We start from the raw sequence: 22,441 nt of genomic DNA on the forward strand, positions 1-22,441 counted from the left end.
TCACTCTTTTGTTCTTCACGAGCCTCGTGTACAACTCAGCGAGAACATTATTTACTTGCTCTCCCCAACACCGGCATGTAGTCTTGGTAAATATTTCTAGAGATGATCAACTCTCTCTCTCTCTCTCTCTCTCTCTCTCTCTCTTGAAAAGGCTTTTGGTTATATTCACTATCATGGTGTATCATAATGGTAGAATGTGTAAAGACAATAAAGACATATTCAAATCAATAATGAAAAAAACAAACAATTACTCAATCTTATTCAATCGCGAATTTAAATTTAAATCCTTTATCTTGTGTGTATCTTGTTCAATCGTGTTACTGCGTGATTTACAGATAACGCTAAACATGTAATATTCAATAAAGCAACCTTTCTCGTTAATCGGCTTCATTACAAAAGTTTTAACAATTACCTCAATCAAAATATAAACTGATGCTGCTAGACATAAATCAAAGGACCATCCCCGTGACAACTCCGTGTAATCTGTTACAATGAGCATATACCCGGCAAATCCAGGAATGTTTCAATGTTATTCTATCTCCGAGATTTTTGCGGTGGGTTAGTTGATGATGAATCAGGTTAACGTGTCGACTGCTGACCCGGAGATCATGGGTTCGAGTCTCACAAGAGCATTAATCTGTTTTCAGATTATTTCAACTAAAACATCATTTCTTTTTAACTAAATGCTGTACATATCCTCCACGTTCCATCTACTTCAGATTTCTCGGATGTGCTGCTCCTCCTTACAGAACAACAAACATGTGATTAAACTGTCATGCTCTGTTCTATTGTGTTACGTCCCACTAACGTGTAGTTAAAATTCAATACCAGAGATCGTATCACGTCCAGTTAAATCTTTATACAGCCCCCAACTCTTCCGACACTGACGGTTTTACAGACAATGGATACCGGTGTGTGTACTGGCCTGGTTTGTCTTGTTAGTTTTTTGTTTCTACCTCCAGTCGTACTGGAAACGTGCGGTTTCCTTTCTCCGTACTGGATAAAGGCTAATGCGTCATCGGATTGTTTTCTCGGTATTATATACAATTCTAATTGCCCAGAAAATGTCATTGGTAAGATTTGTTTGTTTGCTTGTTTGTTTGTTTATCGACCCTTTAAACCTTTTTCGCTCATATTGGCATGCCACAAATTGCAGAGCGCTTATGTTTGCAATCCTACATCTGTCCAAAGTTGAATTTTGAGATAAAAATCAAATCGTTACTTGTGTAACAGGAAGGGAGAAAATGCAACGGACCAGACCGGGATTTTCTCCTCTCTCCTATACTAGATTTGTTGCCATAGACCAGCCCCTGGAACTGACAGGTAAAAATGCCTGCCAGGGGATAAAGATCCTGAGTTAATGTCTTCAGGTGTGAAGACATCTAAGGAGGGAGGAATGTAGCGGTCAACCGGGTTCGATCGCCGATGGCCAGATAGCTCAGTTGATAGAGCACCTGACTAGAGATTCAGGGGGCCCGGGTTCGAATTCCGGTCTGGTCCGTTGCATTTTCTCCCTTCCTGTTACACTTGTATAAAGTGCTACACAGTGCAACTGTTGTAGGACTGGGATCAGCCGGCGTTGCGCTTCATCAGACGACTTTTGTATTCACCATCCTTCAAATTCCGTCCGTACTGATGTTTTCACTAAGTGTTCTTCACAAGTCTGAGGGAATTCTGCTGCAGTTGTGTGGCTGTTGTTCACTCGTCATTATAACATTATATCCAATATCAGGTAAGATTAATTCCTCAGTTATTCACTCGTCATTATACCATTATATTCAATATCAGGTAAGATTAATTCCTCAGTTGTTCACTCCTCATTATATCCAATATCAGGTAAGATTATATCCAATATCAAGTAAGATTAATTCCTCAACAAGATGTTGTGTTTGGACGTGAAAAATAGTATGTAATGTTATAAAAGATATACACGATTTTTCGATGCAGAATATCTTGAAACTACTAGTATCAATTAAATAGTTGATGACTTTACAAAAATGAAGGATTGATTCAACTTCCTACATAGAATCAGACATCGATTAAGACTGTATTTCCTAAGTCATCTTAAGACACAGGTTTTCCGTTCAAAACTTCGTCACCACATCGAGTGTTGTTAGGCTGTTTTGTACATACTAAGACTACAGATTACTCCATTTATCTAACCAAGTCATGGGACTCACTGAAGGTGTCACCAGTCGACAGGGGATGTGTACTCCTCATTTCACCTCTGGTATGCCCAGGGGTCCGCCAATACAAAGTTCCAGGAATTGATTTCTCCCGCATGTAAAAATAAAAAAATAAATTTGAACATTTGAAAGACAGTCTCCATGATCGACACGTGACAGTTAATGACGTATATTTACATATATTTACATTCACTGTGTGTTTCTGCTTCATGTCTAATGAAATCCATTTTTTTTTTTTTGGTCATTTGCAACTATGAAGACACATTCTGTTTCAATCTAGTTAAATCCGGATCTTTAGCGTCGTCTGTCCGCTTGTGAATATATGTATTCCACGTACTCCGTGACTTATTTCGCCGCATTGTTAGTATTGTTAAAAATATAGACCCCCTTTCTTCTTAATTGGGCATAATAAATAGCGCTAAACTACATGTATATTATACGATGACTTGTTTTAGATTAGATTTTGTCCATCTTGGACTATTTCCCCTTACCATCGTTCAAACACGGAAATCGTTACCAAATATGGAGATAAGTCAAAATCATGTGATTTTCAGCTGTTATGTTTCATTAACTTATTGATATTTTACGCACTTTAAGGTATTTATAATTAGATAGGTATTTCTTAGCGGTTTTTCTATTCTTACAAGTGACTACGCTTGGTGTTTTAGAGATTATTCGGGAAACATGAAATGACGATTTGACACGTGTTTGACTCGTTCTTGTTGTATGTGAGTCTTTTCTTTTCTTATTTATTTATTTTTTGGGGGGGGGGGGGGAGGTGGTGTTCTTTTTCTTTATATTTACTGACAGAAATTATGGGATTTGCTGTGTGAGAAATTTTTATTTTTTATTTATTGTTCTTTTTTCTTATATGTACCGACAGGAATTCTGGGATTTGCCGGGTGTATGCTCATTGTAACAGATTACACGGAGTTGTCACGGGGATGGTCCTTTGATTTATGTTTGGCAGCATCAGTTTATATTTTGATTGAGGTAATTGTTAAAATTTCTGTAATGAACCTGAATAACGAGAAAGGTGGTTGTATTGAATATTACGTTTAGCGTTATCTGTAAATCACGCAGTAACACGATTGAACAACATACACACAAGATAAATTTACGTTAGTTCGCGATTGAGTAAGATTAGACATTGTTTTCATGATTGATTTTAATATTTCTTTATTATTTTTGCTTATTCTACCAATATGTTACACCATGATAGTAAATTTAAGAGAGAGAGGGGGGGGGGAGAGAGAGCGAGAGAGAGAGAGAGAGAGAGAGAGAGAGAGAGAGATCGAGAGAGATCACCGCACTTACCGGCCTCAGATTGTGATCAAGTGAAGTTCGTTGCATTGCTTAAGAAGAATATTCATATAGGTGAACGATATATCATCTCTTATTCCAGACTTTGATAAATAGTGACTGTGACCAGACTCAATGACGGTTAGATCTGATATATCATCACTTATTCCAGACTTTGATAAATAGTGACTGTGACCAGACTCAATGACGGTTAGATCTGATATATCATCACTTATTCCAGACTTTGATAAATAGTGACTGTGACCAGACTCAATGACGGCTATATCCTGTTTGTGTGTATGCTATATATGGTTGTGTATGTAAGCCATGTTGTCACTAAGATACACTATATACCAACACAATAAATTGATCAATATAAAATGAGTGTAACAGGATCTTTGTGTTCATCGAAAAAGATAAGATAAACCATACATATTCTAACACCTATGGAGAGGTTTATATCGGCATTATACCTGCTGTCTAATCTTATGTACATATTTTCTATATATATACATGAATGAAATACTATTCATATATAATATCTCACCCCCCCCCCCCCCCAGGAGAAGTAAAATAAGTGTTTATTTGGTATATGCATACATACCAACATACATGCATACCAAGGATAACCCATGAAAGCTCGAAGTCTTGTTTCCAATGGGGTACTTGGAAGAACGGATGTTTGCGCTAGGGTTCATTTGATAGAAATATAAGAATAGTAACTCTGACACAAATAATAACTGTTTTACAGTTAAAGATTAAATACATTTTTTTCTGTTCAATAGATTATCGCTGTCGTCACTGGGGTCATTGTTAATGCAGTAAGGTCATCAAACCAAAAATCCGGTAAAAGTCCGAAACAGTCCGAGGAGACGGATAACGGCGGGAATGTGTTCACGGGAAATGTTCAGACTGACAACCATTACAAAAGAAACACTCGGGCCGCTGATGATTACAAAAGAAATGCTCAGAGTGACACTGACTCCAAAGTAACAGCCTACTTAAATCTGCTCAGGTGGCCATCATAGCAAGCACTGAGCTCTTCAAAATACCCAAATGGTGAAATAAAAACTGGTACATATTTCTTGAATAGTTGAGTGCATTGACTTCCAGAACAACCGAAAGAAACGCTTTCATTGGTTAAAAAGATAATTCGTCACAGATGAACTTTGAGGCAGGCTTATTATATGAATGATTATCAGGGGAGGGGTTATTGATGTGAATAATAATCGGGGGAGGAGTTATTGATGTGAATAATAATCGGGGGAGGGGGGGGGGGGGGGTGATAGAGTGTTTGATTAGACCCAGACTCCATTCTGACATTCACACTGCGCGGGACAAGGTTAATCTAGTTAGCTTGGCCTCTATAAGGTAAATATTGGGTGATGTTACTCGGAACTTAATCTAAGAAGCCGTTTGTCAGATATACATGTACAATACAAACCTCGCAAGGTTGGGTAGAGTACGGTGATTGGTTAAAATGTTTTACGTTGTAACTGTGTTACTTAAATAAAAAATCAATAAAAAGGATAATAGAACAGAGCGATATATGTTGTCATTGGTATCATGTTTAGGTAGAAAGGAGAATTTGAAGGAAACTAACATTGGCCGGATATAACGTGTTTTGTAGGGAGCCTGCCTTACAATCTTAATGTGCTCAGGGAAAAAAAACAACAAAAAAAAAAAAAAAAAAAACAAAGAAAAACCGGGGCGGACGTTTGTCCCATTACAAGGACTCCTTTTAATTTCCGAAATTCAACAAAAAAGGTATTTGCTAGCCAAATTTCTTTTTTCTTACAAAATTGAACATTTCACATACAAAGTGGCTTGATACTTCATGAGGTTTCAATCAGACAAAAGCGCCATTTAATGACCAGAATCTGTAGCAGTTCCTCTAGTACAGCTCGTGACGCCTCCTTAAGAGTGAAGAATTGTCGAATTCGGAGTAACACAGCTTATAAACAAACAATAGTAAAAAAAAAAAAAGATGATTTGTTTGTTTCTTTGTTTTATGTTTCTCTCAGAATTTTTTTTTCACTCATTAATCCCTTACCAACTGTAGTGTAGGTGAAGTACAACAGATTTAGACTTAGTTAAAATCACCCCGCATACCCATCTTCACAAGTCAAGGGTTATTGATTCGTTAGTGCGAGGTAACGAATCAATAACCCTTGACTTGTGAAAATGCCCGCATACCCAACAAATTATCTGTAATTCCTTATATCTAAAATGAAAGTAAAAACTCGACATAAACATAAGTATACAGACATCCCAGGGCCGTAAATTACATGGAGGCGGAGGAGGCAGCTGCCTTTTGAGCCAAAAAAAAAATAAAATTTAAAATTCATTAGAATTTATGTTGTTTCCAATAACTAAGAACATGATACCTCCCTTAAAAAGCATTCCAAATCTTTCTTTTAGAATGAGTTAGTCAAGTAACATCTTCCTCTACTTATGCTACTTTGCTTTGTTGCCATTTCTATTTTTAAAATGATACCGTCATCAACACTATTTCTAATAGTCGTACATACAACGTACATCTAGATGTTGATATCAGAGAAATTATATTCAATTGAATTGACAACATATTATTCCGTTTACCTGATCAAGTTATAGGGCTAACGGCGGGTGTGGTCGGTCGTCATGGGATGCTTACTCCCCCTAGACATCGGGTCCATGCTCGGATCTAGAGCCCCCCCCCCCCCCCCTAGAATTTGCAAAGATATAAAAAAAAAAAAATTTATAGTATAACGATTTATAAGAAAAATGAGTTATATCACGGGTTCGATTTTGTGAAAAGGTCCCCCCCCCCCCCCTGGAAAAAAATTCTGGATTCGCGCCTGGGGTCCCACCTCTAGTCTATTTAGGGGTCCGTGTTTTCCCAACTCTCTATTTTGTATTGCTTATGGGAGTACAAGCATAACCAAATCAAAGAAACGCAATCCCAATATCTGACCATAAATTTGGTACCTGATAGAATTCAATTTCCACTGCGATCGTGAAACAGACAAGAGGTATCAAAGTTGATATCACGTGTAAAAATGCTTTCCCTACAGATCAACATTAAATAAAACAATAAAATTTCAATTATAAATTTGGAAATACATATACCAGATCTAAAGGAATAAAATAACAATGATTTTTAGAATCCCTACATATACGTGAATACAACACTTGTTCCGAAATGTTGCGGTGCCGAAACGTCCGGTACCGAAACGCCGTGATACCGAAATATAGTCATGTTTACACAAGATGGCGCTGAGATAGAACGATGTGACTGTTCCAACAACGAATTCTGTTTTGTCACCCAGCGGCAGTCTCACAGGACGTCATAACACGAGCATCACTAAGCCTAACCCCAAGATACACGTGCGTGCGGCTGATATGGATGAAACCACGTGCGAATCTCCAAGAAAGAAGTTTCTATCGAGCGAATCCGAAAGAAGACATGACAATGACTATGTAACTTCAACTGTGAGTCCTGCAGACCCGGCGATCCGTGAACTGCCACAGAAAACGAGTGAGTGGATAGGGGTACATTTATCGCAGATTCATGTGACTGTTGATGGCTCTGTGACGTCACCTTTATGTGTATTTACTTGTGAATACACGGATTTTTTGAGAAATAATGACACCCACACTCTACCTGAAGTTATTGCAGATATTTACGGATCTCGGGACCCTGAACTATCTGCGAAGTACCACTGCTGTATAAAAGCATGTACGGATGTGTTTACAATGGATGCTGATTCCATATTTAATGTACCTAAACAACAACTTCAGGAATTGATTGTTGAACTTAGAAAACCATTCCGTGAAACAGCTTTCGGAAAGTGGATGAAAAAATGGAAAAAGTTGTATATAGTTGGAAAGAATGAAACAATTAAAGATTTTATTGCAGATGCTTGTGGAAGGTAAACGTATGTGTTGTGCACAGATACATATTTAATGTAGATATTAAAATTCAAGTTTGTGAACTCTGTCAGATAATGACTCTGGGGCTAGGGATACAGTCAAACTTTTAATATTGCAATTTATAAAAAGTAAAAACCTTTTGAAGAAACAAAACAAAAACAACTGCCTAAGAATCATACAAACAAAACGATTAATACAAGCAAATTGAAGATTCAAGATATTTTATTGACCAATCAAGGGCCCCGGACTGGTATTTTGTAAGAACTTGACATGGGGGCAGGGTTGGGCGGTTAAAACCGCCCTCGGTTTTAACCAGTGGTTTTAACCGTCCCGGTCAATACTCCCCAAGTGGTCAATACTGGTCAATTGTGATTTAAACTGTCCATTTTCCTATTTTTGTACATTTCTTAAAGATAGTTTAAGTCTTTGCATTGTATAGATCAATTGTTGATTAATATTTTTCATTAGATAATCAAATGTAATTTCATAAGTTTAACATATTTGGTTTGCTGAAACTGACCACAATATCTTCAGTACCTACCAGAGGGTCACAGTTCTATAGCATAGCTTGACGATTGGAGACATACTTCTGAATACATGTACCTGGACAGATTAAGAATAAAAAGGTAGCTGGACATTACCTGAACACAGAAAGCAGAGTTGACAGGTGTTAATAAGCATAGGCTGGGACCAGAGATGACCAGTGTGCCTGTTATTGTTATGAAAACATCACCAACCCACCCCCTCAAATGTTTATTCAACAGTTAAAATGAAGATTGATAAAACAATACTTATAGGTAGTTCTTGTTAAACTAAGGAATTTGAACAGACACTTTGACATCTTCCCCAATCAACAGAGTCATTTGTACATTATTTATTTAATATTATGACTTATAAGTATATTATAATCTGATAGTGTATGTTATGAATTACAGTATTTACCATAATGGTCACTTAAACATTTCAAATAAATAACACAAACTATATAATGACCAAATAATTTTCAATTGACCAGTTTTAACCAGTATTGACCACCGGCCCGGTCAATACTCATATTGACCACTTTTTTGCCAACCCTGCATGGGGGTCATGTATTACAAGACAGAAGATTCAAGGTTGTATGCATTCTGACCTTTAGGGTCAAAATAGGGGTTTATATTTGACATTTTATGGGGGTCCGGTGACTGGTCTAAAACTTGCCATGTATTCTGAGAACCCTGACTAATCCTAGATTATACTGTTACTCTAGAATGTTTTAAACACATCATTCAAGGAATCATTATAAAATGTGTGAAAGCAGTACATCTGAAATTTACAGTAATCAATAGTAAAAAAACCAAATGAGCCCCTCAAGTTCAGTGTGTTGATGTACGTATGATAAAAATCAGAATGTTTCTTTGTGTACTCTTAAGATAAGGTTACAGCAAAAGCAATTGTTCATTTTCTACTGACCTTACCCTAATTTTGACTTGGATGTTAGCAGATAGAGCTGATCAATGTATAGTTTTGTTCTCGGACGGATTCGATCACCAGATAGCTCACTCGATATAGATTCAGGGGGCCTGGGTTTGAATCCCGGTCTGTTGTGATATAGATTCAGGGGGCCTGGGTTTGAATCCCGGTCTGTTGTGATATAGATTCAGGGGGCCTGGGTTTGAATCCCGGTCTGTTGTGATATAGATTCAGGGGGCCTGGGTTTGAATCCCGGTCTGTTGTGATATAGATTCAGGGGGCCTGGGTTTGAATCCCGGTCTGTTGTGATAGAGATTCAGGGGGCCTGGGTTTGAATCCCGGTCTGTTGTGATAGAGATTCAGGGGGCCTGGGTTTGAATCCCGGTCTGTTGTGATAGAGATTCAGGGGGCCTGGGTTTGAATCCCGGTCTGTTGTGATAGAGATTCAGGGGGCCTGGGTTTGAATCCCGGTCTGTTGTGATAGAGATTCAGGGGGCCTGGGTTTGAATCCCGGTCTGTTGTGATATAGATTCAGGGGGCCTGGGTTTGAATCCCGGTCTGTTGTGATATAGATTCAGGGGGCCTGGGTTTGAATCCCGGTCTGTTGTGATATAGATTCAGGGGGCCTGGGTTTGAATCCCGGTCTGTTGTGATAGAGATTCAGGGGGCCTGGGTTTGAATCCCGGTCTGTTGTGATATAGATTCAGGGGGCCTGGGTTTGAATCCCGGTCTGTTGTGATATAGATTCAGGGGGCCTGGGTTTGAATCCCGGTCTGTTGTGATAGAGATTCAGGGGGCCTGGGTTTGAATCCCGGTCTGTTGTGATAGAGATTCAGGGGGCCTGGGTTTGAATCCCGGTCTGTTGTGATATAGATTCAGGGGGCCTGGGTTTGAATCCCGGTCTGTTGTGATATAGATTCAGGGGGCCTGGGTTTGAATCCCGGTCTGTTGTGATAGAGATTCAGGGGGCCTGGGTTTGAATCCCGGTCTGTTGTGATAGAGATTCAGGGGGCCTGGGTTTGAATCCCGGTCTGTTGTGTTTTCTCCCTTCCCGTTACACATCTGTTTACAAAACGAATGAACGTCTATGTTTGTATTTTGCAGTATCCATGGCCGATTACAAGATTTTTGTGAGCAGTTATTGTACATGGTTAGAAGTGACAACACAGACGTGACAGAAGGAATGTAACAAGAACTCTTCATGTTGTTTATCAGGATCTTTGATTTAAAAATAAGGTAAGTCATCATCTAAAATTAAACGTGTGTTGCTTCTAGTATACATGATTACATAGATATTATCCAGGGCTCGACGTTAACATATACAGTATGCCCATCAGTCTGTGTCTGGTTAAAAGTCTGGCTAACATTTGTTTTAGTCAGTCTGATGGGACTGGTTAATTTTCTAAAGCATCATTTTGGAAAATATACTTATTAATTTTTATACATTTTGCATGCTTCAATCTGTAGATACCAGATGAATCTGATTTGTAAATATAAATTCCACATTTAAATAGTGTTACAATATTGTCTGAGGCATATTGAGTTAAATTTCATTTTAAGTTAATAACATTAACGAAATATATTTAATTATTTCTGGAAAACTCTGTTGGACTGGTAATTATACCCCCGCAACAAGTTGAGGGGGGGGGGGTGGTATACTGAAATCGGGTTGTCTATCCGTCCGTCTGTAGACGCAATGGTTTCCGGGCTCTAAAGCATTATCCTTTCCACCTACCGTCACCATATCATATATATAAACTACCCATGGGATGAAGATGTTCCCTTTCGATTTTGGGGTCAAAAGGTCAAAGGTCAAGTGCACTGGACATCGAAGTAGTAATATGGTTTCCGGGCTCTAAAGCATTATCCTTTCCACCTACAGTCACCATATCATATATATAAACTACCCATGGGATGAAGATGTTCCCTTTCGATTTTGGGGTCAAAAGGTCAAAGGTCAAGCGCACTGAACATCGAAGTAGCAATATGGTTCGGTTTGTCATGCCATTTGTTTTTTACACTCAGAAAAGAGGTAGTTTATACCTATTACCAACACCCTTTGGGAGATTGGGGTAAGCGGGGGGTATTCTTAGTGAGCATTGCTCACAGTACCTCTTGTTTTTTCTGGAAAACTCTGTTGGACTGGTAATTTTTTCTGTGGACTGGTTGAAGTTATACCCATCAGTCCGGCTGGACTGGTGACATAAAAAGTTAGCTTCAAGCCCTGTTATCTAATTAACATGATACTATGTCATGCACATACTTTGTCCAGCATGGTTTATATGGTCTGGTGTTCTTGTGAATACTATCTCAGCAGGTGGGAACATATAATGTCCCTATTCCAGATGTTCTATTTTCTTCCTTATGTCCCTATTCCAGATGTTCTATTTTCTTCCTTATGAATGTAGGACAGAACTAATTAATACCCCAGCCATACAGCAAGCATTGTGATACTTGAGCTATAACTGAATTATTCTAAGAATGAATTTAGCTTTAGAGATGCAAAAAACAGTACAATATTAACAGTTTTAAATTAGCCAAATCCAATATATAGTTTCCACTAATCCTGTTGTGAACAATGCAAATTTGATCATTTTAGCTCACCTGAGCCAAAGGCTCAAGTGAGCTTTTCTAATCAAAATTTGTCCATTGTTTGTCGTCGGTGTCGTAAACTTTTCACATTTTTGACTTTTTCTCAAGAATTACTGGGCCAATTTCAACCAAATTTACACAAAGCATTCTTGGGTAAAGGTGAAGGGCTTTCAAGTTTGTTCAAATGAAGGGGCATGTCCCTTTGAAAGTTTCAAAGGGGAGATAATCACAACAATGCAAAAATAGGGTGGGTGCGTCATTTAAAAATCTTCTCAAGAACCACTGGACCAGAAAAGCTGAAATTTACATGAAAGCTTCCTGACATAGTGCAGAATCAAGTTTGTTCAAATCATGGCCCCCTGGTGTTGGATGGGGCCACAATAGGGGATCAAAGTTTTACATACTAATATATAGGATAACTCTTTAAAAATCTTCTTCTCAAGAACCACTGAGCCAGAAAAGCTGATATTTACATGAAAACTTCCTGACATAATGCAGATTCAAGTTTGTTCAAATCATGGCCCCCGGGGGTTGGATGGGGCCACCATAGGGAATCAAAGTTTTACATGTAAAATATAGGAAAAATCTTTAAAAATCTTCTTCACAAGAACCACTGAGCCAGAAAAGCTGAGATTTACATGAAAGCTTCCTGACATAATGCAGATTCAAAGAACTAAGACCATGTTTAGCTATATCGGCCCTGTGGTGTGTTAAAAAATAAAGCAGAATGAATTGAAATAAAATTGGTATCATTTGATAATATAATCTTTATACCATCGCGACGTGCCAAGATTTCCCCGCCAAAACGTCAGCTTGTGAAATTCTATACAAGACAAAACCGGTATCGGTCTGGTTTTCTGCAGAAATCTCCACTTTTTTCAAATTTAGTCATATAATTCATATAAAACACGACCTTCGATCCAGAAACTGACTGTAGTCTATCAAAATCTATCAATACAAATAAATTTTGTACGAACGATTTTTTGGATCGAAAGGTGTGCTGTTGATGAATATCAACTTTGAATTAAATCGAGAGCAATCCAGAATTATTTATTTTTGTGAGAGTTGTGGGTATTTTATTAATTATGTTGCTTTGAAAAATTAAAACAATATACTTATGTGGAGTCTACATCATTCCCATGCAGAATACACCCCTATGTGGTGTTTTTATCACAAGTTTGTGCAGGAATTCTAAAAGCTATAGAATTTTGATGCGTAAACAAACGAATCTGCCGTCCGACAAATCGGATCTTCAATGCTATAGAAAGTTTTTATTTAGACGACACCAACAGAATTACTAAGATCAAAATGAAAAGAATTTATAGAACATGCATTGATATAACTAAAACTATTGTCGATATATCGAGAGTATAACGTTCACTGGGGCAAGTAAATATATGAAGGATTTTTGAGCAAGTGACGTCATAGACGTCGTGGCTTAGTGGTAGAGAGCCCGTCCTTCAATCGGGAGATCCGGGTTCACTTCCTACCCGTGTCAATATTATTTTTTTAAAAATTAAAATCATACTGTTAACTACACTTTTCTTGGCGTTATTGAAAAATTAATTTCTTCCAAGACACTGAAGATGAAATTATACCTGAATACAAATAAAAATCAATAGGCCTATGAGACACCAAGAAAATATGCAAGGATTACAGATTACATTTTTTAAAATTCATTGAAAAAAAACAAACCAAAATACTTTATTTTCGGACTTGATTTTATTTCAAAGTATGAACCAGCAAAAGATAATGGAAAGGAAAGTTTTTCCAATGCATCTAATGTACAGAAGAAAAGTCAGAAAAAATGTGAATCCATTAGCTATTCGTCATTTCCTGCAGAGTAAGAACTTTCTTGTTGAAACCACCACATGCTATATTGTGTAGCAAGTGTAGACATGTGTATCAGTAAGTTACATCCAACAAAATTGTCACCACCAATCTCGGTCACTTCCTGAGACAAAGTCTCTACAGACAATTTCAATACCTCTCGACAGAACCAGGGCTGGGGTAATGGTAATTAAATGACAGCCAATTCAATGTAATGGGGGTGTAATGGACCATTTTTGCATTACAAGTAATGGTAATGTAATGCATACTGTACTGCACATTATTTTTCATTACATTTACACTACTTCAAATATTTGATGATATTTTGAAGATTTAGAATAATTCATTTTATTAGTAATTGACTGAAGCATTTGAAACATTGATGACAATCAAATGCAATGAATAACTTAATAGATATGTTTCCTAACATTGCTGAATATTTTGTGTACTTATGTTAATGTATAATTAAAAATCATAATACAGAAATAATTTTTCTGCCATTTCTTTAATATCTGACAGTATGTTATGTAAATGTGTAATGTAAATTCACTCTCAAGTAATGTAATACATTATATTTTAAAATAGGAGTAATGGTAATGCGAAATTTTCCAGGTAATGTAAGGCGTTACATTACTATGTAATTGACCTCAAGCCTGGATAGAACACCTTCTCATGCATATATGCAAGTGCCTTGGACCCCAACTTGTCATTTCCTCTTTTGCAAGATTTTCAGCATTTCTTCATAGAGATCATAATTCCAACTGCAAGGTGTCCAAGATGATGAATTCAGACCTGACCAGTGTTTTTGACAATTTGATAACTTTTGACTCTACACTTTTCATCAGGACAACCATTCTTGAACTCATTCAAAAAGTACATTATGACATTCATAATTCAACATGCAGATTTTCATTTGAATCATCAAATATGAATTCTTCCAATTAATAACACCCCCCCCCCCCCCCCCAAAAAAAAACCACTTTAAAAACCTCCACAGGTATATTTCAAATGACATAGAACCATGGTATCAGGATGTCTCTGGAAGTGCCATGGGTTAATAAGGGTTAAACTTCAGAGTCGACATGTTTCTTCCAAGCAATATAGTCTTGTTTGGATCCAGTTTTTCCAGTTTTGATATAACTGCCTGATACTGTACAATGTAGGTGTCAATCTGGTCCCCCTATTGAGGGAATATGTTTCCACATAACTGCTGTATAATCTGGTACCTTGCTATTGACAGGCACAACAAGGAATCTATTCCTGCAGTGATGTCCAACACTTATCCTCATGTGTCACTGATGCCACTATCATTGATGAATCTGATGGCAGTGATGATAGCATTATTGAGGAGTAGGAATATGGATTCTTGTCAATCTGATTCATGTCACCCTTGCCATCAATTTTTGCTGTACATATTATATCATCCTGAAATTCAAATTACTCCAGTATTATATCATTATCAAAACTACAGTATATCATAAATGAAAGGTGAAGATAACAAACAGTGATCAATCTCATAACTCCTACAAGCAATACAAAATAGATAGTTGGGCAAACACGAACGCCTGTATTATAATATTCATATAAAAGTTGTACTTTTGTTTCATGTCCTCATGTATTTTCATTGATATAGAATTCAGAAAAATTACATTTATGTATTCGGTGGGAGATTGACATGTCTCCAACTAAACAATAGAGGACAGTTTAGCTACATGTACATTTCTGCATAAATAATTATATACAAAAACATTTCATTTGAATTTGATTCCCCATCTAATAATTTTTGTTGTAGCTAATGTTGATATATTATCTTACTTCACAATTATCAGCAAATTCACAAAATATTTTTATCTTTCATACTCTTTCTTGTGGTAAATGTATGGAAAAATTTAATATTCAATAATATAAAGGAGATAAGCTAACAAAAAAATATATGCCTAAATCATGGTAGTACCCATGAAATTCAACATTCTCTGAGTGATTCTATATCTAATCCCAATGCAGGCATGTAAGTTGTAAGTGTAATTGTTGAAATTAAGTTTGACATGTTTACAATTTATCTTGAAATAAGGCATATTTAAATTATAAAACCAAACTGTTCTTATGATTTTCCTGGCTTAATGGTGCTTTTAAGTATTTAAAAATTATTGAATGTAAAAATCATTCCGACTTTTCTAATCCATGTTTCCGCATAAGGCCAAAAAAAATATATATATGTTAATTGGTTTCCACTTTCCTGACCTACCCTAATTAAAAATTTATGTTGACCCTAACACATTTTTTTCTATTCTCACAGATTTTGCAAATGTCATCACTACAACAAGAATATATTTATTGACTTATGAAGTTATCTATTATGCACTAATACCAGACAGATTCCAAAACACAGAAACAGTTTTTGTTTACAGTAAATTGATGAAATGTATCGATTCATCATATAACTTTTATTTGATTACTAAATAATCACTAAGTTAAGTTTAAACATAGTAGAATACTAGAATACCAAATCATTCGAAAATTATTCAACCTATAACCCCCCACAGGTCTATACATGTTACCCCAGAGACATATACCATTATGGAAATATACATCTATATACAATTATATGTCTCTTTAACCTATACAAATACTTTTTAGACCATACAATGATACATGGAAAGTTCAAAGTGTGAAGTGAGTCAAACATCATGTAAGAAAATTCAAATAGACCCGAGAAGGTCATGCACTTGGAATTGAAAATGGCATGATCGTGAAACAGCTGATTTTTCTGATCAGCTGATATACATACAATTTTAAATCTTAACAATATATAATTATAATAGATAAACAATAAATATATGTTGACAACAGTTAACAGATTTGTTGTGGGATTTCCAACAGCCCAATGCGTGAATATTATGAGTTTATGTCAACGCACCACAGGCGCACCATACTATTCGTTCCATGCGACTTGTTTATTATTTTTAAGAGCAATTGGTACACCTATTTGGTTATACAGTTTAACGAGTAGAGGTGAAGTATATTCATATTTCTAAAACTTACGTTGAAATGCGATGAGTACATCCTCTGCAACTTCCACGAACAGCTCAAACAGGCTAACGGCGCGGCGTGTGAAAATGGCCGAATGAAGGATTGAAAAATATGGTGTGCCATTCTGGCTATAAGTAAAATAACCTTATTGCGTATTGGGAAAGAAAATTTCTTTTTCAAGATCTTATTATATATTAAACCACTCATTGCATAATTATGTTTTACAATACGTTACAACTTCTAATAATATATAGCGACGTTGTATGACGCAATCTTAAAAAGTAGAGCAAATTATAGGATTTATACTAGTAGTGTAAACCTTAAAATAGTGTTCTTTCACGAACTCTACATATAAAAACCAGTACATTATAGGAAAAGAACATGTTAGAGAATATTTCTAACAAAAAATTATTCACTTTGGACGTTAGGCCGAATTTTGATAAACATGGTCTTAGTCCTTTGTTCAAATCATGGCCCCTGGGGGTTGGATGGGGCCAAAAGAGGAGGTCAAAGTTTTACATACAAATATATAAGGAAAATCTTTAAAAATCTTCTTATGAAGAAGCACTGAGTCAGAAAAGCTGATATTTACCTGAAAGATTTCTGACATATTTCAGGTTTGAGTTTGTTAAAATCATGGCTCCCAGGGTTTGGATGGGGTCACAAGTGGGGATCAAAGTTTTGGATACAAATATATAGGGAACATTTTTAAATATGAGCCAGGGTGACTCAGGTGAGCGTTATGGCCCTTGGGTCTCTTGTTTAATGTAATATCTTAATTAAGGAGTGAACCAAACCAAAACTTGCAAAAGAAATAAAACTAAGCGGTTGTATTGAAATGAATAATGCCGTGAATTGTTTCAGCATCCTGAAATACACTCTGGTAATTCAATTTGCTGATGTAGATGGGGTCATTAGGGCCTCTAATGATCCGATTGGTTAATTGTATATATTGTTTGATGCCCCAATCTTGAGAATTTTTCACTCATATGGAAACGTCATCATTGCCAGTGAAGGGCTGTAAAATTTAGACCTGATGCTCGGCACTTACAGCCTTGGATCAGGGAGGGATTTTTATCATGCCACATCTGCTGTGACATGCGGTTTTGGTTTTTTGTAGTCTCATCAGAAGGACTTCCCCATTTACTCTCCTCTTATGACAAGCAAGGGGTACTGAGGACCTATTTCGACCCGGATCCCCACGGGATTCCTAAATAGAGTAAGCTGAGCAGAAATTCCTAAATTGAGTAAACTGAGCAGGGATTCCTACTATAATAAGCTGAACAGGGTTACCTAAATAGAGTATGCTTAGCAATGATACCAAACTAGAGTACGCTAAGCAGTGATTCTTAAATAAAGTAAATTGAGCAGGGATTCCTAAATAGCGTAAGATGAGCACAAATCCCTAATAGAATAAACTGAGCAGAAATTCCTCAATAATATAAGCTGTACAGGTATTCCTAACTAGAGTAAGCTGAACAGAGATTCCTAAACAGAGTGAGCCGTGAGCCAAACAGGGAGTTATAAATAACGTAGGCTGAGCAGGGATTACTAAATAGCGTAAGCTGAGCAGGGTTTCCTAACTAGAGTAAGCTGAGCAGGGATTCCTAAATAGAGTAAGCTGAGCATGGATTCCTGAATAGTGTAAGCTGAGTAGAGATTCCTGAATAATGTAAGCTGAGCAGAGATTCCTAACTAGAATAAGCTGAGCCGAAATTCCAAAATAGAGTAAGCTGAGCAGGGATTCCTAAATAGCGTAAGTTGAGCAGGTATTCCTAAATAGGGTAAGCTGAGAAGGGATTCCTGTATTATGTAAGCTGAGCAGGGATTCCTAACTAGAATAAGCTGAGCCGAAATTCCAAAATAGAGTAAGCTGAGCAGGGATTCCTAAATAGCGTAAGTTGAGCAGGTATTCCTAAATAGGGTAAGCTGAGAAGGGATTCCTGTATTATGTAAGCTGAGCAGGGATTCCTAACTAGAATAAGCTGAGCAGGGATTCCTAACTAGAGGAAGCTGAGCAGGGATTCCTCTACTAGAGTAAGCCAAGAAATGGATTCCTAAATAGAGTAAGTTGAGCAGGGATTCCTAAATAGCATAAGCTGAGTAGGGAGTCCTAAACAGAGTAAGCTGAGACGGGATTCCTAAATAGAGTAAGCCAAGCAGGGAGTTCTAAATAGCGTAAGCTGAGTAGGGATGCTAAATAGCTAAATAGCATAAGAATAGCAATTATTCCCAAAAAGCGTAGGCCAAGCAGGGAATCCTAAATAGCGTAAATTGAGCAGGTATTCCTAAATAGACAAAGCTGAGCAGGTATTCCTAAATAGCGTAAGCTGAGCAGGTATTCCTAAATAGAGTAAGCTGAGCAGGGATTCATAAATAGAGTTAGCTAAACAGGGATTCCTGACTAGAGTAAGCTGAGCAGGGATTCCAAACTAGAATAAGCTGAACAGGGATTCTTAAATACAGTTGGTTGAGCAGGGATCCTAAATAGGTTAAGCTGATAAGGTATTCTTAAATGGCGTAAGCAGAACAGGTATTGCTAAATATCTTAAGTCAAGCAGGGAGTTCTAAATAGTGTAAGCTGAGCAGGGATTACTAAAAAGCATAAGCTGAGCAAGTATTTCTAACTAGAGTAAGGTGAACAGGGATTCCTGAATGGATAAGCTGAGGAAGGATTCCTGGATAGAGTAAGCAGAGCAGGTATTCCTATGTAATCCAAGCAGGGAGTTCTAAATAGCGTAAGCTGAACAGGGATTACTTATTCGCGTAAACATAACAGGCATTCCTAAATAGAGTAAGCCAAGCAGGGAGTTCTAAATAGCGTAAGCTGAGCAGGAATACTACATAACATAAGCAGAGCGGGTATTCCTAAATAAAGTAAGGCAAGTTCCAAATAGCGTAAGCTGAGCAGGTATTCCTTATTAGGGTAAGCTAAGCAGGGATTCCTGAATAGTGTTAGCTGAGCAGGGATTCCTGAATAGTGTTAGCTGAGCAGGGATTCCTGAATAGTGTTGGCTGAGCAGGGATTCCTGAATGGTGTAAGCTGAGCAGGTATTCCTTACTAGAGTAAGCTGAGTGGGGATTCCTAAATAGAGTAAGCAGAGCAGGGAGTTTTAAATAGCGTAAGCTTTGCGGGGATTCCTAAATAGAGTAAGCTGAGCAGGTATTCCTAAATAGAGTAAACTGAGCAGGTATTCCTAAATAGAGTAAGCTGAGCAGGGTTTCCTACATGTAACTAGATTAAGCTGAGCAGGGTGATGTCTGTGCTGTAACATATGGACATCCAGGGAATGATTCTGAATCAACAGAAATATTTTTAACATACATCACAAGATTCAATATGGTCAGAAATAAATTTAATTCTATTTTAAGGTGGCTCATTACACCTAGGAAGAGTTTATGTTTTTAATTTTTTTTAATGTGTTTCGCCACATTCAACAATTTTTCAGTTAAATAGTGGCGCCCAGTATTTTGTTGGTGGAAGAGAGAACCCAGATACAATGTACGGTCAGGGAAGAGACCACCGACTTTCTGAAAGTAAACTGGGAAACTTTCTCACTTACTGGCGCGAGCGGAATTAAAAAAAAAGTTTATTAAATCAGCACAAAATGGTTTAATCATGATAGAGATGAAGATATGTAGTCAGTGCATTTGTCAAAAAGGCCCAAAAATATGCGATTTTGGAGAGAAAGATATGATTTTCAATTTTTTTTCAGTAAATGACACAAAAGACACTGTATGATTTGAACTCGGGATCTGCGAATCTGTAACCTGATACCTTATCTACCGAGCTTCTTATATATACAAACATTTCATTTAACACAAGTAATTTCGCATAACATTTCAATCACCGTCTTGCGATATAGTGTCAAAAGATGTATAGGCCTTGATGTAGTGAACAATTTAGTTGAAATTAGATCCTTTGATCCGGCCACCTACTATTGCTACACAAAGATTGAGTGGATCAAATTGTCTAATTTTGATTTAGATCGTGTAGGGATATGAAACAAAACCATGCTGTGGTAGGATTTGCTTTAAATGTAATGCTGTAATAAAAGACAAAATTTAACAATTTACTAATTGAACACAATAATTATGAATTGTTAATGATTCGTCTCACCTTAGGAACTTTGTGTGATTCTTGTCATTTTTAGCTCACCTGAACCGAAGGTTCAAGTGAGCTTTTCTGATCACTTTTTGTCCGTCGTCTGTCTGTCCGTCTGTTTGTCTGTCTGTTAAACTTTTCACATTTTCGACTTCTTCTCCAGAACCACTGGGCCAATTTCAACCAAACATGGCCAAAACTATCCTTTGGTGAAGGGCTTTCACGTTTGTTCAAATGAAGGGCCATGTCCCTTTCAAAGGGGGGATAATCACAAAAATGCAAAAATAGGGTGGGTTCATTTAAAAATCTTCTTCTCAAGAACCACTGGGCCAGAAGAGCTGAAATTTACCTGAAAGCTTCCTGACATATTGCACATTCAAGTTTGTTCAAATCATGGGCCCCTGGGGTTGGATGGGGCCACAATAGGGGATTAAAGTTTTACATACAAATATATAGGAAAAATCTTTAAAAATCTTCTCAAGAACCACTGAGCCAGAAAAGCTTATATTTACATGAAAACCTTCTGACATGGTGTAGATTCAAGTTTGTTCAAATCATGGCCCCCAGGGGTAGGATGGGGACACAAGGGGGGATCAAAGTTTTACATACAAATATATAGTTAAAATCTTTTTCTCAATAACCACAGAGTCAGAAAAGCTGATATTTACAAGAAAACTTTCTGACATAGTGCTGATTCAAGTTTGTTCAAATCATGGCCCCTGGGGGGGGGGGTAGGATGGGGCCACAAGTGGGGGGGGGGGTCAAAGTTTTACATACAAATATAGGAAAAAGCTTTAAAAATCTTCTTCTCAAGAACCATTGGGCCAAAGAAGTTGACATTTACATGAAAGCTTTCTGACATAGTGTAGATTCAAGTTTGCAAAGGGTAGTTTGGGCCATAATAGGGACTAAGGTTTTACATGCAAATATATATGGAAAGTCTTTAGATATGGGCCAAGGTGACTCAGGTGAGCGATGTGGCCCATGGGCCTCTTGTTTATTTTTCAGAGAACATGAAAACTTTTGGAGCTCAGATCCAGTGATAACTATTGGAAACCAGAATATCATTTCTGTCCCTGATGCCCTTATCTACCAAGCCGCAAAGAAATTGTCATCAAAAGAGGAAATAGTAGCAGTAGTGAAGGTAAGTTTTTCTGATTAATTTATATCTGTCTGTCTGACAGTAGTGAAGGCAAGTTTTTCTGAGTAATTTATATGTCTATCTGTCTGACAGTAGTGAAGGCAAGTTTTTCTGAGTAATTATACCCCCCGCAACAAGTTGGGGGGGGGGGGGTATACTGGAATCGGGTTGTCCGTCCGTCCGTCCGTCCGTCTGTAGACGCAATGGTTTCCGGACTCTAAAGCATTATCCTTTCCACCTACCGTCACCATATCATACATATGGACTACCCATGGGATGAAGATGTTCCCTATCGATTTTGGGGTCAAAAGGTCAAAGGTCAAGCGCACTGGACATCGAAGAAGCAATATGGTTTCCGGGCTCTAAAGCGTTATCCTTTCCACCTACAGTCACCATATCATACATATGGACTACCCATGGGATGAAGATGTTCCCTATCGATTTTGGGGTCAAAAGGTCAAAGGTCAAGTGCACTGGACATCGAAGTAGCAATATGGTTTCCGGGCTCTAAAGCATTATCCTTTCCACCTGCAGTCACCATATCATACATGTGGACTACCCATGGGATGAAGATGTTCCCTATCGATTTTGGGGTCAAAAGGTCAAAGGTCATGCGCACTGGACATCGAAGTAGCAATATGGTTTCCGGGCTCTAAAGCGTTATCCTTTCCACCTACAGTCACCATATCATACATATGGACTACCCATGGGATGAAGATGTTCCCTATCGATTTTGGGGTCAAAAGGTCAAAGGTCACACGCACTGGACATCGAAGTAGCAATATGGTTCGGTTTGTCATGCCATTTGTTTTTTACACTCAGAAAAGAGGTAGTTTATACCTATTACCAACACCCTTTGGGAGATTGGGGTAAGCGGGGGGTATTCTT

General features: G+C 37.5%; 2 protein-coding genes and 1 long non-coding RNA gene across 7 annotated transcripts in view; 2 read left to right on the plus strand and 1 right to left on the minus strand.

The window, feature by feature from the left end:
• The first annotated feature begins 834 nt into the window (after positions 1 to 834).
• Positions 835 to 4,633, plus strand: LOC125673049 (uncharacterized). Of its 2 annotated transcripts, XM_048909313.2 has the most exons (4): positions 835 to 1,073; positions 1,562 to 1,732; positions 3,070 to 3,179; positions 4,274 to 4,633. In XM_048909313.2, exons 1-4 carry the CDS (start codon positions 902 to 904, stop codon positions 4,514 to 4,516), a joined length of 696 nt encoding a protein of 231 aa, XP_048765270.2. In that variant the 5' UTR covers positions 835 to 901; the 3' UTR covers positions 4,517 to 4,633. The 2 variants fall into 2 exon arrangements, 1 of the variants encoding a protein (XP_048765270.2); XR_007369246.2 differs by lacking the exons at positions 835 to 1,073; positions 1,562 to 1,732 and adding an exon at positions 2,432 to 2,914.
• A 2,100-nt stretch (positions 4,634 to 6,733) lies between these two features.
• The window catches only part of LOC125673048 (uncharacterized), a 33,223-nt gene continuing 17,515 nt past the window's right edge, over positions 6,734 to 22,441 (plus strand). For 2 of the 4 annotated variants that reach the window (XM_048909311.2, XM_056159431.1), the window contains exons 1-3: positions 6,734 to 7,402; positions 9,960 to 10,040; positions 21,421 to 21,556. In XM_048909311.2, coding sequence (XP_048765268.2) covers positions 6,873 to 7,402; positions 9,960 to 10,040; positions 21,421 to 21,556 — 747 coding nt within the window. In that variant the 5' untranslated portion in view covers positions 6,734 to 6,872. Of the gene's footprint in view, positions 7,403 to 9,959; positions 10,092 to 17,427; positions 17,527 to 21,420; positions 21,557 to 22,441 lie in introns of all 4 variants that reach the window. The other 2 variants (XR_008801438.1, XR_007369243.2) reach the window with 2 other exon arrangements.
• Positions 10,527 to 16,432, minus strand: LOC125662068 (uncharacterized). Its single transcript, XR_007365245.2, has 2 exons — positions 16,320 to 16,432; positions 10,527 to 14,702 (listed from the first exon to the last, which is right to left on the minus strand). It is a non-coding gene; the product is annotated as an uncharacterized LOC125662068 (long non-coding RNA).

Source organism: Ostrea edulis, chromosome 3, assembly GCF_947568905.1.
Source record: "Ostrea edulis chromosome 3, xbOstEdul1.1, whole genome shotgun sequence".
Classification (NCBI taxonomy): Eukaryota; Metazoa; Mollusca; class Bivalvia; order Ostreida; family Ostreidae; genus Ostrea; species Ostrea edulis.

Coding starts and splice junctions, on each gene's coding strand:
- LOC125673049 (XM_048909313.2), top strand. CDS start 902: ATGGATACCGGTGTGTGTACTGGCCTGGTTTGTCTTGTTAGTTTTTTG. Junction 1,074..1,561: donor TTGCCCAGAAAATGTCATTG/GTAAGATTTGTT, acceptor CAACTGTTGTAG/GACTGGGATCAGCCGGCGTT. Junction 1,733..3,069: donor AACATTATATCCAATATCAG/GTAAGATTAATT, acceptor ATGTACCGACAG/GAATTCTGGGATTTGCCGGG.